Source organism: Astatotilapia calliptera, chromosome 18 (assembly GCF_964374335.1).
Source record: "Astatotilapia calliptera chromosome 18, fAstCal68.1, whole genome shotgun sequence".
NCBI lineage: Eukaryota > Metazoa > Chordata > Actinopteri > Cichliformes > Cichlidae > Astatotilapia > Astatotilapia calliptera.
The window spans coordinates 10408020-10425103 of NC_137439.1; the positions used below are offsets into that span (position 1 = coordinate 10408020).

The 17084-nt window shown below is 39.3% G+C and overlaps 1 protein-coding gene across 1 annotated transcript; it reads left to right on the top strand.

Moving 5' to 3' along the window:
- The first annotated feature begins 603 nt into the window (after positions 1-603).
- On the top strand, positions 604-8999 carry LOC113011184 (uncharacterized). Its single transcript, XM_026150600.2, has 3 exons — positions 604-897; positions 7006-7154; positions 7241-8999. Exon 3 carries the CDS (start codon positions 7243-7245, stop codon positions 8482-8484), a length of 1242 nt encoding a protein of 413 aa, XP_026006385.2. The 5' UTR covers positions 604-897; positions 7006-7154; positions 7241-7242; the 3' UTR covers positions 8485-8999.
- The last annotated feature ends 8085 nt before the right edge of the window (positions 9000-17084 follow it).

The window sequence follows — 17084 nt, forward strand, 5'->3', positions numbered from 1 at the left end:
ACCTTTATTAAATCTTTTTCAAACTGCCACAATTACTGGGACTTGGAACAATCGGAAGTTTCTAAGATGAATTTTTGAATCTTCCAGTATATAAGTCTGACTTTAATAAATGCCTATATTTCAGAGGCAATACTCCTTCACTTTTACTTGAGTAATAAAGTTGAATCGTTGATTCAACTCTTGCCAAAGTATCTGTACCCCTGCTAAAGTGACAAGTGTGTTTACTTGTGCCATTAATTAATTTTTGATATTAATAGTTCTTTATGTAATTCCCTCTGGGATTAATAAAGTGTTCTGATTCTGATTATTTACTGTTGGAACAGCAGCATCCTGTGGGTTGTGGATTATACGAGTCAGACATTTTTCTCAGCCACTTTCAGCTGTTTTTAGTGCATGAAATAACCAATACAACATATGCACTCAATTTTTACAAAATTTTGCTAGAATTCAAGTTTATATTTATCTGCTTTTTATTATTTAAAATACGCCAACACTGGATTCATCCGATCCTGAGTCGGTGAAATGTTGAAAACGACTTCAACCAAGAGGTGGCGCCCTGCTACATCACACACCTTCAGTGGCTTCAGTTAAACTTTGCCCGGTGCTCAGCGAGGGTTCAATCTGTCGTCTTCAACCAAATAAAGGATCACATTGTGTAAGGATTAACTTTCTTAACACCCACACAAAGATACACTCCCTCACACAACCAGGAGGCTGTGTTTCCACACTCCTCTCGGAGGAAGACGCGCCCCCGGATTCGCTGGAAGAGGGGAAGCCCTTCAGACGGACCACTTGATGGGATGCAGAGAGGAGAGAGGAGCTGCTGCCGTGGCTGTGCGTGATGTTCGAGTCGTCCATCAGGGTTTCAGCGCAACACGCCTGTAGCTGACATCGCAGGTAAGGTGATGTGTTTTAAATATGGACTGCGTGTTTGTGCGTCAAAACGCACCTTCACTTAACTTTTAGGAGGTGTTCCCGTGTTTGTTTGTTTGTTTGTTTGTTTTTTCAATTATAGCCACTTTGTTTTGGTCCGAGTCGTAGAATAATGCTTTTAATGTGTTTTTATGGTGAACAGTGGCCAGATTTAAGCACTGCAGGTGGTCACGGACCTATGTGACCCAGTGCTATCCAATCACATTCAGAAAGTCGACCATACACCAAATAAGTGTTTAGAATATTTAATTAATTTGATTTTGGTAATTATTGAATTACATTTGAATATTTAACAGTACTGAGTTTGGAGAATTAAAATTTTACACAATAAGCCCCCAAATCACCCCCCCCCCCCCCCCCCCACCCCAGTGTGTGGTCAGCTGCAGCTCTAATTTAGCTCAGATATTTTCTGCTCAAATGAAGGAGAATGGAGACCGTTATTTCAGAGGAAGCTCTGCTCCCAGAGAGGATGTAGCAACTCACATTGCTGGTCAGTGAGATCATCCTTGTTCTCCAGATTTAAATCTTCTTAAAGGCGTAACTCAGAAGATCTGCAAAGGTCAGCAAGTGACTTATGTTTGTGTGTAGTGTCAGAATCCAAAGATCAGCTCATCAGCTAATGTTTGCACTGAATACTGGACATAGACTGACTGACACCTCAAACAAGGCATGTCAGTCAGATGCTGCTCAGCAGGGACCCTATAACCTTTTCACTGCCCCTGTTATCAGGGCGAGATGGGAGTTTGACATTTCAGACATGCAGTTATCTTAACGAGCGACTGCATGAACATATACAAGAGCTGTCCAGACTTGGCTCCTGCTCGGGTGTGAACATTTGAACCAAAGTGTCCAACTCCAGGCAAATTATTTCCTTCACGCATTTTCCTTTTCCGTGTTCAGAGGGATGTTCCTGGGTCTTGATAGCCATCAGTTAGAACAAAGATTTCTCACAGGGCTGTGCAACATGCAAATGAAATGGTGCATATTATAAATAAACAGAGCACTATACAGGCTCTGTTCAAATGATGACATATGAACATCCACTGGTAGATCTTAAATTGGTGATTGCTGTCTTGTTTCCTTATTTTTTGAGGATTTATCAATAAATGTCTGCTTTTTAATCTGGACCTAACGTGCTCTCTGTCTGTTTCTGTCATACATATACGATTAGAAGACTGGATTTTAATATTAAACATGAGCGGAGTGTTAAAAACTGATGTCAGAGTAAGTGTAAGTATTATGCCCGTGAGCCAAAAAGCTCAGTGTTTTTAAAGACAGTTTTTCCTGCTCTTGGCTCTGTATAATAATAATATAGTCATCCACCCAAACAATGATCTGGCTGTGAGGTCAGAAGCACCAACTGCCTGCTGTGAAACCTTCTGTTTGTGAAGAGCAGCCAATCAGAAGCAATTTGCCTTAAAGGCAATGATTTGTTTCAGAACCAAGGAGCTGTATCGAGCCTCGGTATAATAAAAAAAGAAAGAATTATAGAGAATGATAAGTCCCCTTTAATGACGCTTTACTCCATATATCAACTAATCAGCATCCCAGCACAAGTGAATGTCACATGTTCAGTACTCTGCAACAGATTTAGATGTTTAGTTTCCAGCAGGGAGACCTTCAAGTTCCCATATTCGTCCTGAATAAATATGAGAAAATAAAAATATGGAGATGGAAGTGATCATATTTTATTCAGATTTTATTCCTCTGAAGTGGAAACATGCCTGTTTGTCATCCCAGGAATGCTCGCGGCAGAAGGAGCAAATGACTGATATAACTGTTTTCACCCCTCACTTTTAGTGTCTTTCAGCTCATCTTTTGTTTTCTGGCCAGCGTTGGTTCACTCTCACTGTTCTCCTGAGTGTTAAAAAGCTATGTAAACTGTCGGTGGACTGCTGGCTTCGCACCAAACTGCAGACACAAAGTTAGAAACCAGCTGGTGAACACACTGGAGCACGTAGCTGCTAAAGAGGACAGATATTTGTCTCAGGAGTTTGCACAAACCAAACCAAAACAAGAATGATGTAAATGACTTTACATTTATCAGGTGTCCAGAAACTCGTCTCCAGTGACTGTTGCTCTGTTGCCATACCAGCCATTACGTCCAATATGACAGCTAAAGCTAGACCAGTATATCAGTAGCCGAGTGCAGATGTATCTGTTGGAAAATTATTAAGAAGATATAACAGTGCAGCCACACTGGATCAGGTTTATTAAGGGATAGTACTTTATTGTTACAGAGAACATTAACAAGGTTAATTTACGGTTTTTCAACTGTAAAATGTGTCATTCGGTCTGGATCTTGGTCAAACTTTTTTTTTAATGTAGCAGATATCATTAAAAGATCCTGCAGTGCTGTATCGTTTCTAAACTTCTAGTTCACATTAACAGCTTGGCTCTGCTGGGAAAAATCAGCTATTCCCTGTAAAGGATGTGTTTTACTCAAAGTCACTTCATGCTAATATTAAAGAATTTAGTTTTAGTCTAAAGTGACGATTAAAATACACAATTAAAGCTGTTATACTCTCTATGAAGCTGTTTTCACTGTCAGAAGTGCAATAAGATCCCATTTAATACAGACTTTCCCTTTAACATATACAGCCTCCTTCATACCGACCATATCTCATCCTCCCTCATACTCATACTAGAAATGTTAGATCATCTCTACAAGCGGCAGATATCAGCTCAAGGCAGATTATTTCTCTCCACTGACGCTCACTTCCTGCATTTGTTCAGGAGCCTCGCTGCTGTGCTGATATTTTAAGTCAAGGTTGAAAAAAAGCCATTTGTGCCTCTTTTATGTCCAGGAGAACATTTGGTTTTACAGAGGAGCACACTCACGATCTGGAAGAGTCTGAGAAAATTATTAAAAACGCTACACTTGAGTAAACCAGGAATTATAGACATGTCTGGTTGGTTCTGGTCTGGGAATTGTGTTGTCCAACTCCAGGATGTTGGCAGTAGAGCCTCTGAGACTGCACGATTCAAGGCAAGCCTCTTTAGCTGGGACACATCCCACTGACACATCAAAGGCCCGTTCAAGGCCTTAGCCCCCCTTTTTATTTCTACCAGAATGTATTTAATCATTTAGAAAAGTATGATAAATGGAACCAGTAAACAAAACAATCAAAATTATTTAGAACACATTCACACAGAATATTCCCAGTCAGAACACGGTTATCCATATTTGAAAAGAGAAAATGAAAAGAGGAACAAACGGGCAAACACAGCAACCTGTTCATGAGCAGTTTTAATGATTTGCATTTCACTGCTTGGGAGCGCACTGCTATCAGGGAGTGCTGTCGCTATATAGAGTGGGTTCAATATATAACCCGTTTTGATATAAGACATCAAAATAGTGAAAATACATTGAGCTTTCTGAGACTTGAAGATTTGTGTCTTGTTTTCCCCAAACAAAGGTCCAAAATCCAGAGAACAGCTTAGAAGAAAAGCAAATGTTCTTCTTTTAGAACAGGGGTCCCCAATCCCAGTCCACGCGGGCCGGTGTCCCTGCAGGTTTTAGATGTGTCCTTGATCCATCACAGCTGATTTAAATGGATAAATTACTTTCTCAACATGTCTTGAAGTTCTCCAGAGGCCTGGTAATGAACTAATCATGTGATTCAGGTGTGTTGACCCAGGGTGAGATCTAAAACCTGCAGGGACACCGGCCCTTGTGGACTGGGATTGGGGACCCCTGTTTTAGAAGGTTTCAGATAAATTCTCTATCACTTGTTTAATTCTGGCATCTGGAGTTTGGCTGAGATTAGGAATCTCTTTGGTGAGAGTGTCCTGAGCTGAGATAGGCGGGGTAGGAGAAACCAGGGATCCAAAGTAAGTAAAGTTTATATCTGTAGCACATTTCACAGGCATAAAAGTCACAAAGCACGTACAAGAATTAAAACACAATTAATATAAGACGAGAACTATGTTAAATGAAAACAAAACAAATTAAAAAGCCTGATTAAACAGAAAAGTTTCAGTCAGCTAAACAGAGTTGGAGTCGTAATCTGTTCCAGAGCCTTGGAGTCACAGACTGCAAGGCCCTAACCCCCTGGTCTTGTACAAGGAACAACTAATAGATTTTGAGCTTGTGAGCAAAGAGCAACAATAAGTTAAGATAAAAGTCACGGGGAGAACATGCACACTCTACCCAGAAGGTCCCTGCTCAGGTTTGAACCCAGGAAGAAACCGTAACTAGTTGCCAGTTGTTACCATGTGACTTAGTTGTGTGAAGGTTATTTGGGATAAGCCCGTCCCTACCTTAAGTTGGTTTCAAATGTTGGTTGCCATGGTTACATGAGGTCTACAGGCAGACCGCGGTGGGTCTTGCTTTTTTGTTTGATAATTTATCGCATTCCTTTTTTTGGCGGGCGAAACAAACACAGTCTCCGTCCCGGCTGGTGTCATCCTGCCCGCTTCACATGTAAGTCATTTGGAAAAGAAAGGCCTTGTTTATGCCGACCACATGCGCTTTCATGTTCAGGCGGCGTCACAGTACACATGTGAGTTTTAGGAAGTGACCAGCAATTAGTTTATTTGTGTCTCCAAGTGCAGGTTTTCCAAAATATTGTCGTGTCACGTTCTCCCAGCCAGACACACGGCAGGGATGAAACCTGAGTTTAAAGTAATTACGATGGAGTGAAATTACAGTGAAATAAGACATTTTGGGTACCATCCTCTGAGTCATCTTCGTTTTTTACTATACGTGCTGTGAAATTGTTTATTCCCGTACATTTTCAAAATGAACCTGTCCAGACGCTACAAAACAAAGTTTATATTTATGGATAAAAATAGCACATTTGTATTTTGCTGTTGAAGTTAAGTCCAGTTTGTGCCCTACACAGACATTAAGAGCATATATTCACTGAGGTAACCATTTGTTTTTCCAAAACTAAATTAACCAGCAAAGTTTAAATGCACCAGAAGGTCATTTAAAAGCACTTACTGTTGTTCTGAAGAATCCCCACAGACTCTTCTACATCTGGAAGTAAAAATATTCAGCTCGCTGATTGCACAGACAGATTTTTCGCTCCAAGAAATGTTGTAAACAGGTTCTAAATCTCATTTATCTTCATTGGAGGGCATATTTTTATCCCGGTGGTCCAAAGAGTCACTGAGGATTCTGGAAAAACCATCACAGCAACAATATGTGGGCTTTTCAAGCCCCAAATTTAACAGAAAGAACACAAACTGGGAATAGCTCAAATCTGCTATGGATGCTATTTATATTTATCTGCATGGTTTATATAAACTCTGTATGGTACAAGTTACAGGTACAGTTACTGTGAATCAAAGCTGCCTTGAGCAAGTGCAGCTCATGTCCACAGAGTTCATGCTCACAAACTGCTGCTTTTATTAATCTGTTATTTATTTGTCACCAAGTAGTCTTTTCAGTTTATTTACTTAAGAAGTGTGCATGTGCCCCCGTCGAGTGCACACACACACATGCTCGGCCCCAACTTCCACAAATAGACTCAGAATCTGTGGGAAACCCTGCTGCATTTTTGTGACCATAATGAACCTCAGCATCATTTTTATCTCCATGTATAAAGCGTGTACATCCTGTACACTGTGCATTTGGTAAATTGCATCACACGTGAAGTCTTTAAGACTTTCTTTCAAGCAATTTTCTAACTACAGTTTTATACTTTAGTTGTATATCACTTTTTACAAGGCATGCTAGTAAGCTTGGGTGTTTCTGACTGGCATTATAATTAATTATAATTATTTAAACAAAAATTCAGGCTTAAACTGAACTATTAAGTACTACTGTATTTACCTTACAAAGTTAATTCTTACAAGCAGGTTTACACAAACACACAGTTAAATCAACTTCAACCATAAACACCAAAATGCTGGAGGTTGTTTCAAAGAGCAAGTTTATTGACATGCTGGCATTAAAGTGAGACATAGATCCAGATTTGAGGGGGTCTAAGTCTGTGTAGATAACCTTCTTCTCAGATTAGAGTCCGGTTTTTCACTCCACTCATGCATGTGTAACTCCCATCTGCCAGTTAAGAGATTACTTTCATGTGAGAGTCATAGAAGCATCTGTTTCCTCTCTCACAGCTAGCAACTGATCCCCAGTGATTCGCGTCACCATGCCAACTCCTGCGATCCTCACAGCAACCTGGAGGAGGAGCTGCTAGGTTTACAACTATAATTCCAGCTCTGTTAGCCAACATAAAGTGGATCCCTTCCTAGAGACAAGGAAACAGGTAGGGTGGAGTAACAGACAGAGCACCAATATGTAGTGATGAAGTCATGTTTTCTGTGCTGGGTTTAACAGTCTTTTCTGTTTCAGAGATGGTTTTCCAGTGGAGTCTCCGGCTGATTTTCATATTGCTAGTGAAGACAGGACTTGCTGTTGGATGTGTTTGTCCAGGAGCCACCATTATGTCCCAGTTTCCCTCCAAGGTTCCTGCTGATGTGTGTTGCCTGAACTACTCTGGATCTGCTTTCACCCGTGTGGACTGGTCTGTGTTTACCAATGAAACAAACATAGTGACACTGGATCTCTCCAACTGTAATATCAGCTCTCTCGATATCAGTGGCGAAGAGGCTTCTGGGGCCTCTGCATTGCAGAAGGTCTTTTTGAGTCATAATAGACTAAAAATGTTACCAAGTGGGTTTCTGGGGAGACAGCCCAGTCTGAAGGAGCTGGATCTGGCTGGGAACTTACTTCAGGAGCTTCCTGGGGACTTTCTAAAGGACTCCAACAACCTCCAGAAGTTGTTTCTACAAGAAAACCAGCTAAATTTCCTCCCTAGCTCTATATTGGACAATCCGAGGCTTCAAAAGTTGGAGCTGGATGGGAACCGCTGGGACTGCTCTTGCTTGTTAGTGGAAGGCCTGGAGGCAAGAAGGGAGGCTAATCGCACCATCAAACTGCAGGATCTGCTTTGGAACATGACCTGCTTCTCTCCCTGGCACCTGGCCGGCAGGACTGTGTTGTCGGTGAAGTTTTCCGATGCGTGTCGGCCAGCCGGCCTCACAGCGCTCTTCATTGTCCTTCCCCTCCTCGTCCTGTCCACCTTGCTGCTCTGCTGGTGCTGTGGGAGGACGAGGAAGAAAAAAGAAGTGCCTACTTTCAGCAGCTCAAAAAAGAGGCCTCACAGTTCCAGCTCCAACGGCCAGAAGCATCGCAGCAAACAGCAGCCTTCAGCGGCTGAGCAGGGTAAAGCTGGAGAGGGGATCCTGAAGAACCAGCTGCTGCTTCGCCCAGCATCCGCCCTCCTGGGCAGCACCAGGGACATCTATGAAGAAGTGGAGATCAAGCTGGGCTCAGTAGAGTCTCTTCCGCGAGTCACCTCGTGCCGCTCCAGCTCCACAGAGGAGAGGCAAGGCTCCCAGGAGCCTGATGGGGCCAATAATACAGAGCTGGACACGGTGAGTGTCACAGAAGTGATGAAAGACTCAGCTGACAGGGAGAAAGCTTACATGACTCAGTCAACCGAGTACTACAACCTGGTGCCAGGTATCGAACTGGAGGACTCGGACCATGGCGAGTACGAGAATGTGGCGACATCATCTTCCACCAAAGAATAGATCAGCATTACAGGAAATACTTTAAAAAATCTTTATTAGAATATTTGTGGCATTCACATGGTGCCTTCAAACCAACTTCCTGCATGATGAGGTCTTAAGATATTCCTGCCAAAGTTACTACAGGTTTCTGTCCTTCTTTGTGTTTTTGTCTGTCTTCTTTTTTATTTCATCAGAGCAGAACTACCTAGTCTCAGTTGGTTTGGCAACTGATCCACTTGATTCTCTCAAATATCTGAAAAGAGTTTTCCTTAAAATAGTCATATACTTGTGTCATAACACACAGAAAGTTTCTAGAAGTTAGCCTCCCATAGCATAAAGATACAGCAGGGCCTGCTCTGTCTGTACTGCCCTATCTGATAAATGCAGAAACTAAAGTTAAGCAGAAACAACACTGTAGCTCAATAAATGACAAATCTGTCATGGCTTCGATGCATGCTCACGCCATGGTATTTTAGAAGTTTTTTATTTCTGCTTCTGTGTCTGGAATAAATAAAGTTACGTTTTTAAGTTTAAAAGCCTGGAAATACCAAGATTTCTGTAATTAGTTTTGGAGGTTTGATAACAGTTTTGCATCTAACAGGGAAGCGCTAACATGAAGATGCTAATGCTAGTCCAAAGCTTATTTAGAAATAAATTCATACATGTATTAGTGTCAGTGATCAGAGGCAGAAATACATGTTGTTGTTTTTTACAGTGGACATGTTGACTTGTCATAGGTGGAAAAGCACAGCATTGATAACAGTGCAGTTTAAATTAGCAGTGAAGGACTTCCTGTAAGTCAAATGCAGCCGACACTGATGCGCCTGTTCTTAACCCACAGAAAAACATCTACTTTACACTAATTTGGTTTCTTTCAAAACCAGCACTGCTGTGTTGGCTTGCTTTGAGGCATAAATTTGGGTAACTAAATGTATACAAATTTAATGTTTTCAGTATTCTGGTTTGACTGGGCCTTTTTAAGGTGCTAGTATGTTGATGTCTAACCTGGGCAAAGCCAGATAGCTCTTTGCCCTTCATCGAAAGAAGACCTGTTATGTTGGTCAGCTCTTCTATGTCTGAAACAAGACTTTTTTTTATCTCCCTTTAAGCCAAGTTTCTTCTGATTGGCTGCCCTGTAGAAGGAGCAGATTTGAACAGCAGGAGTGAGGCTTTTGTGCTCGCAGCTATAGCTGTGTGCTTAGACCATATTACGATTACCCACTCTATATGACATTTATACAGCACCTAGAGGAGAAACAAAAGAGAAAAACAAATGCTAAAAGCAGAATGAAGCCTGGGTTTTTGGCTCGCAGGCTTTATACACACAATTTAGACCTTTGGCTTTTACTACAAGCATCCAACATAGAGTACCTTACAAATTTCTTAGACCACCTGTCAAAAAACTAAGAAAACACAAATATTTCAGAAATCTTTCAAAGACTTGTTTACAACTGAAATAACTGAATTCACTGAACTAAATTTTTCATACTTGAATTTGAGACAGTATACTGGACTTCAGTGAGAGGCCAGAAATGAATCAAACATAACATTCAAACAGCAAAATTAAATTTTCTGATCAGGAATGCAAGTAAATCACTTTTATGCTCCTTCATAAAACTTCTTATATTCTAGCATAAAAAAATAACATTAAGTTAAATTATATCTAGTGATAATCAGGTGGATATACTACATCTGAGATCTCAGTCCAGAAGCCCTCAGTTCTAGGAAGAACAATGCTCCTTTACCTCTGTCTCCATACGTAACACACAGATCAGGGAGCTTTATCAGTCTATAACTGGGTAGAAAAAATAAATGTATTTCCCCAAATTTCCTATTAGTGTGTAAAAAAACAACAGCCAAATCAAAACAATGCATTAACTAGTTACAGGGACAGTGTGGTCCAGCCTCCACAGTATCACAATGTGTGAGGAAGTGATTTAATCTGGAGCTTTTCCTGTGGGACCCGAGGAACGCAGTGACGGCTCAAAAGGGAGGCCTGATTTTCCTTTTTTCTTTTTTTTTTCGCTTATGGAAAAACGCGGAAATAGATTTATTCTGTTTAATACTGAGTCGAGTGCAGTGTGCATTTAATGTCATTTTAAAGACAAGGAACGAGGATATATTTTTAACTGCTAAGTACAGCAGCCTTTTGTGTCTACTTTTTCTTTACCTCACACAACTGTCGTTGTTCCGGCCATTCCTGTTCGACTTGTTGTACCGAACACAAGAGAATTCCTGATTAAGCTGCACAACCAGAACTATAGGTGCTTAACAATGACTAATCCCACCGCTATGTTCGTAGTTAATTTAGAGCTAAATGTAGAATGTAAAGCTAAGCTGACAAATCTAATTTTATGTGTCTTTCATTGTTAAGGGAGGATAAAAGGACAGACAAGATGACGACGCTTGCTTTGCGTCACACACTGAAATGTGCAGAGAGTTTGAAAAAGGCCATGGCGGTTGGGCCTAAATGCTGGTTTAAGATACAAATCTAAGCAGTGCTTGTTCGGTAAAGTGGAGCTGAGACCTGCACGAAAGAAAACAGTGCTCAGCAGGGTTATTGTGACAGTGTAGGACACTCGATCCTTATCAAAGATGTGGAAAACAGACGGATGTCTCGCTCTCACACTTGCTGGTTTCGCAGGCTAATTGGTTTTTTTGTTCAGTGAAATACTGAGGGTGCATCAAAGGGTGTGGAACTTCCTGCAATTGAAAAAAACTGATCTGTATTTTCCAGATGAGTTTTCACATATTTTCCGTTTAAGCTTTATATATCAACATTGTAAGGTTGCCAAGTGCTCTTCGGTCAAAAGACAAATGCAAAGACAGTTGATTCACAAAACAGCTTGTTGTTATGTTAATGTAAAAGGGACATACAGCTACATGCCACTGATGTACAGTTCTGTGCATTTTAGATGTTATTCTCTGGTTATTATTTCAGTGCCTGTCAAGCTTTATATTTTTGTCATAGGTTTACATTGGCAGCAGTTATGTACTGGACTTTATTTCTGACTGAATAACCTGCTGACAAAATTTAATTTCACAATTTGTGAAATAGCCATGAAATGTGATTTGCTTGTTTGTAAATATGGACACAATTTGCCTCATTTATCCTGTGGTAGTCATAAATGTAGTATTTTAACCCAATCCACAGTCTTTTCCTCCACAGTCTTTTCCTAAAACTAACCAAGTAGTTTCGGTACCTTCATCTGGCCAAACATGCAAAAATTATATACAAGTTAGCATATTGTTAGAGTCAGGTTGTACTCTGTTACATGAATGTCTTGTCTTTATCCCCACCACTAAAGACAAAACATTTCCTGGAGTCTAAGTTCTAGTCACACAGCCCTGGAGACTGGTTGGGGACCTAGCAAGAGGTTGCTAAGGAAAAACATTTTCTTCCTGAATAGTTGGCAAGTGCTTCCTGGGTGTTGTTGGATAAAATTAATCAGACAGCGGTATATAGTGCTGCACCAAAAACCTCTGTGATTACTTTGATTGCCAACAGATTGCTGTGATTGCCCGTAGTTTGCATGGAGCATTCTAACTTGTCTGCAAACATTCGCCAACTCCTCACTAAGTGTTGTAGAACTGTGAAGAGTGCAACGCAAACTGGAAACTGAGACATTTTGCTTTCAAAGTGAAGTTTTGTGTGTTCAAGCCTGTTAGTTTCAGTCGTTTGACACACTTTTTCCGTGAAGATGAACATTCTCCAGTTCCTATTTTACATTACGCTTCTTCAATCTTCACTAACAACTGGTAGTTGGATAGCAAGGGTTTGCAGTGAAGTCTGTCTTCAATGCAAACTTTAGCAACCTGCTAGTAGCCAAAGCAATCACAAGGAGGTTTTTGGTACAGTTCCTAAGTCACCTAAGCCCGTGTGACAGAGAGTTTTGCTGAATTTCACCACATTTTAAAAGTTTAAATCAAATTCTATAATTTAGATTCAATTAATAAACATTTTTTTTAGTTTTTTTTTAACTTACTGTCGTTCTTATGTGTCCTTGTATATATATAAAAAACAACATTTGTTTTGACTATTTTGCTAATTACATTGAAGCAACACTGAGATTCAAATGAATTTTAGCTAATAATAAACTTACTTCATGAACTGGTAAAAATAAAATATTGTCTATGGTTTCTCAATATTAATTGAAATGACTAATGTTAAAAAAAATGTATTTGGTGTATACAAAAAATGCATAAAAAGAGTGAGGCTAAGGCTACATGTAAAGTTAGCAATAAGTAAACCTTACCTCGTATTACCTCATATATGAAACAGTGTGTTTTTAATTTAGAATGAATGAAGTAGTCTCTTATGATGTGGTCTCTCCAGTTTTGTTTTGTTTAAAGTTTAGCCAAAGCTTGATATATATAAGATAACTTTAGCTAAACCACACTGATAACATTCAGGATTAGCATTTAAAAACAGTAGAAAGCTACGGTGAATGTACTATTAACCTTTTTTTTTTTTATTGTAACCTGTAAACCCACATTCTAAAGTTGTAAATGAATCATATATTTGGTTAATTTTCTTGCTAGTTAGCAAACATGCTAACTTTTGAAATTTTAGAAGAGGCATAAAAAAGCGCCAACTTTCAAACTTCACTACCTTAACTATACTTTTGACTGTATAAATACCTACAAGTCCAAAGGTTTACATGTTTCTAAAATTACATTCTAAATTACTGGACATTTGTGTTGTGCTATTGCTTAGTGTCAAATACATTTCAATAAGCACACTTTTTTTTTTTTTAGTGTTACGTTCCCCTGAGGGGTCTAGGCGGTGAGGGGGAAGTAACAAAAAGTGTCCGGGTCAGAAAAAGGAGACAAGAAGGCATGAGGGTTAAATTAAAGAGTTTTATTAAAGTAGCTCAACTAAAAGAGACGGACAAGCCGCTATCACCATTTAAGAAAACAAAACTCAGGCTTTTGTCAATAAAGTAAAACGTAAGCCAAAAAGAAAGAGCAGCTCACTAACTGCAAATACGGACATGAAGCTCACTAGCTGAAAACCACCAAAAACACAGCTCACTAGCTACAAACACTCAGCTCACAAGCTGTAACCACACTAATGGCACTCTGGCCCAGAAATCACCTTTCCCTGGGCTTAAATCTCCTTGATTACTGACGAGAGTCAGCTGCACAAAAGGGAAGTGTGGCACCTCAGGCAGAAGAGGTGGTGGGACACGCCCACACAGGCACCTTCAGAAGGAGGCCCTGCTAGGGCCGTAACATTTAGACTAAATATATTTGAATTTGATTAAATTTAGTCCTGCTGGGAAATTAAAATTGCCAAAATTAAATAATAGGATACATGGAATCCGAATATTTAAAAAAGTAATCAAACTTTATAACCCTCCTTCATTTTAACATAAACGAGCTTTGTTTGACAAACTGTTTGTTAGCCTAAAAAGCCTGTTAGACATCTTAGTTAATAGGCTATGTAGGCTAGTTTAATCTTAAGTCCGGACCAGCAAAATCATTGTATATGTTTTATTGTCTTTGAACAAAGATTTAAAAAAAAAAAGAAAAAAGAAAACTAATAAACTATCAATTCATAAAACAGTTGATAAACAGCCTGAGATGTCTTAAAAGTGTCAAATATAAGTCAAGGCTTGGGATTTTTTGTTGTTTGTTTGTTTTTTATAATTAGTCAGTCTACTTTCATTAAGAAAGGCTACTGTTGTAAAGGAAAGAAAAACAAACTACGTTGGCTTGTTTTTGTGGTGACAGGCTAAGTGTAATGTTGTTGTTTTTTCAGTAAAAATGCTGTAAAACTGACAATGAGTCAGATATCTGCCTGAGACAAAATTGTGTCCTGATTCTCTGTAATGTTAACACTTTGCAAATGCTGCAGACAGATTTTGTGCCATTAGCTACATATTTGACACTCCGTAACGTCTTCAGTATCGCTGAATCATTAGTAATCATTCAGATGTAAAATGGCAATACTGTATGTAATAAAAGCACTGATTTTTTTAACCACATTTATACAGGAAGATGCACTATGTTGATTGTGTATACACTTTAATATTGTTGACAGAGAAATAAAAGCTTGTCTTTAAGTATTTGTGTTCAGTATCTCTGAAAACAGACTCCTAATCTTTTTCTGTTCCCCTTTCTGCCCTGGCAATGACCCAGGCTGACCCCAGCTACCTGAAATCCCTCTTTTGAGCTCTAATTTCACTCACCGTGGGAAGTTGTAATTACAGCATTGGGTTACCAAAATGATCGGCATGGAAGTGCCATTCTCAGAGATCTTAGCCACAATCAGTAGCCAAAGGCAGGAAATGACTAGGCTGAAACAGTTGTCTGAGTATCCATGGATGCTAATCTGGGCGTGTGTTTCATCTATAGATCAAGATCACAGACGAACCATTGTGTGTCAGTTTGATACTCACGAGGGAAGCAAAGTAAAAAGCAAGACTTTTAAGATTTTTAGAACCAGTAATAAAGAGAGAGTTTTGACATAAAATGCAAACAAAGTGTTAAATATGTCAGATGTTCCTTTGATTGTTTTCTGTCAATAAAGGAGCCTCTGGGTGTCTCTGTTTATGAAGTAAATACAGGCCTAAGGGCTGAGGCTCAGAGCCATGCTGCACATTACAATAATGCCACCTAGTGTCAGGAATTGAGATTAGTTCTTTTTTAGCGTGGATATATATATATATTTTTAAAATCTCCTAGTAAAACAAAAATCAGTGCAAATAAAAATGTAAACACTGTGAGACTCGGATTCAGGCTGGGAATGGGGAAGTCCACAGTGATTGCTGATCCAGGCTCCAGTGGAGGATACATGGCCTCATAAATGTCCACTCAGAGGTGAGCAAACAGAACCAGTGTCCAAAGCAGGGCTGGAAAAGAAGAGTCTGATTTACAGTGAGGAGCTGTAACTATGTGAAAAACAAACAAGTGAGCTAAGCACAGCAACCAGTTACAAAGGACGGAGACTGGAGGGATGGACACCTCTGACAGCTCTGATGTTTAGACTGTTGCTATCACAGTCACCAGTAAATAACACAGTCTACGCACCTAGCGGCCTCTGCTGAGCAATCAATCTGTGTGCGCTCTGTTTGATTTTCTGTGGCAGGATGCTGAGATAGCAGGTCCAAAGTACTTATTTGTGTTACATCAGAAAAAGGCATGTCGACAGAAAAAGTGTGCAGTGCATTTTCACTTAAATATTGCTTTCTACTTTACATATGTAAGTAAACCTTATTTGAAAAGAAAAGGCACATACAGCAGTCAGAATAGTATTACATATAGCTTAAAACGCCACATTTTTTATTATGTGAGAACAAGTGATTAAAAAACAACAGCAGATTTGTGCAATTGTGCAACAACATTTGCATGTTAAATTTTTGCATGTTAAAATTTAACATGCAAGTTTTTTAAAACGTAATTCAGCCTTACGGATAACTAGACGAAGCAAGTCAATAGCAGTAATAAATACATCATCAAACAGTAAAACTGACACAGCTGATATAATCCTCTAAAATACGCACATAAAATGGGTACATTTATAAAACAGATGGCAGTCTTGATCATAAAATAAATCCTCAATTCTAAATATTTAGAAGTCATATAAAGAGCTATTCCCCTGCAGAGATTACAATCCAATATGAGCTGTAATGACGTCATTATGTAACATTATACACGATTATTATAAAGTCTGCTCTTATAAAAAATGCATTCCTGAGTGTGATAAATCATACATAGTTTAGAAGAAGCTGCAGTCCAATTGTTTGCGTACAAGTTTCATTAAAAATCTAAATTTATATAGCTTATCCATCCATCTATCCTCTTTCACGTCTCCACTTCAGGGTCAGGGGGGGACTGGAGCTGGCACGGGGTGAGAGGCGGGGTACACCCTGGACAGGTCATCCGTCTGTCACAGGGCTAACACAGAGAGACAGACAACCATTCACACTCAAAGTCACACCTATGGGCCATTTAGAGTCACCAGTTAACCTAACCCACTAACTTCACGTTTTTGGACTTGCAAACTCCACATAGAAAGGCCTCGGACAGATGCTGGATTCAGACTTTCTTGTTGTGAGCTAACAGTGCTAAACACCATGACACCTTGCTGCCCTATACAGGTATATGTATAATTTGTATATAAATAAAATATATTTTTTAAGCCCAACTGCCTCTGACATGTAATAATTTAGTGTTTCTGTTTGCTTAATGTGATACAACACTAGATTTTTTTTGTCTTTTGTTTTGTTTTTTGCTTTTGTGTATCATTAATTATTATTTATCTTTTTTTTTTAGAATAAATGACAGCTGTAAGAATAATTTAACTTTTTAAAAATATTTAAGTCAGCTCAGCACTAACAGGAGGAATTAACACAATAATTATTAACACTTTTGTGTTGACTGAGAACCTTATAGATTATAACTTTTACTGGAAGGTTTTACTGAATAATAACTTGATTGCTGATCACTCAAACCAGTTATGTGAGCTTAAAAAGAGATGTTTTCATGCAGTCTGTAACCGTAGGTGTGTTTCACTTAGGCTGCAGGTTCCCAAGTAATAAAACTAAGGTGTTAATTTATGACAGCGCCACAGAGAGCTTTAAATTCAGGCCCAGAGGAAGAAACTTTTTTCTCAG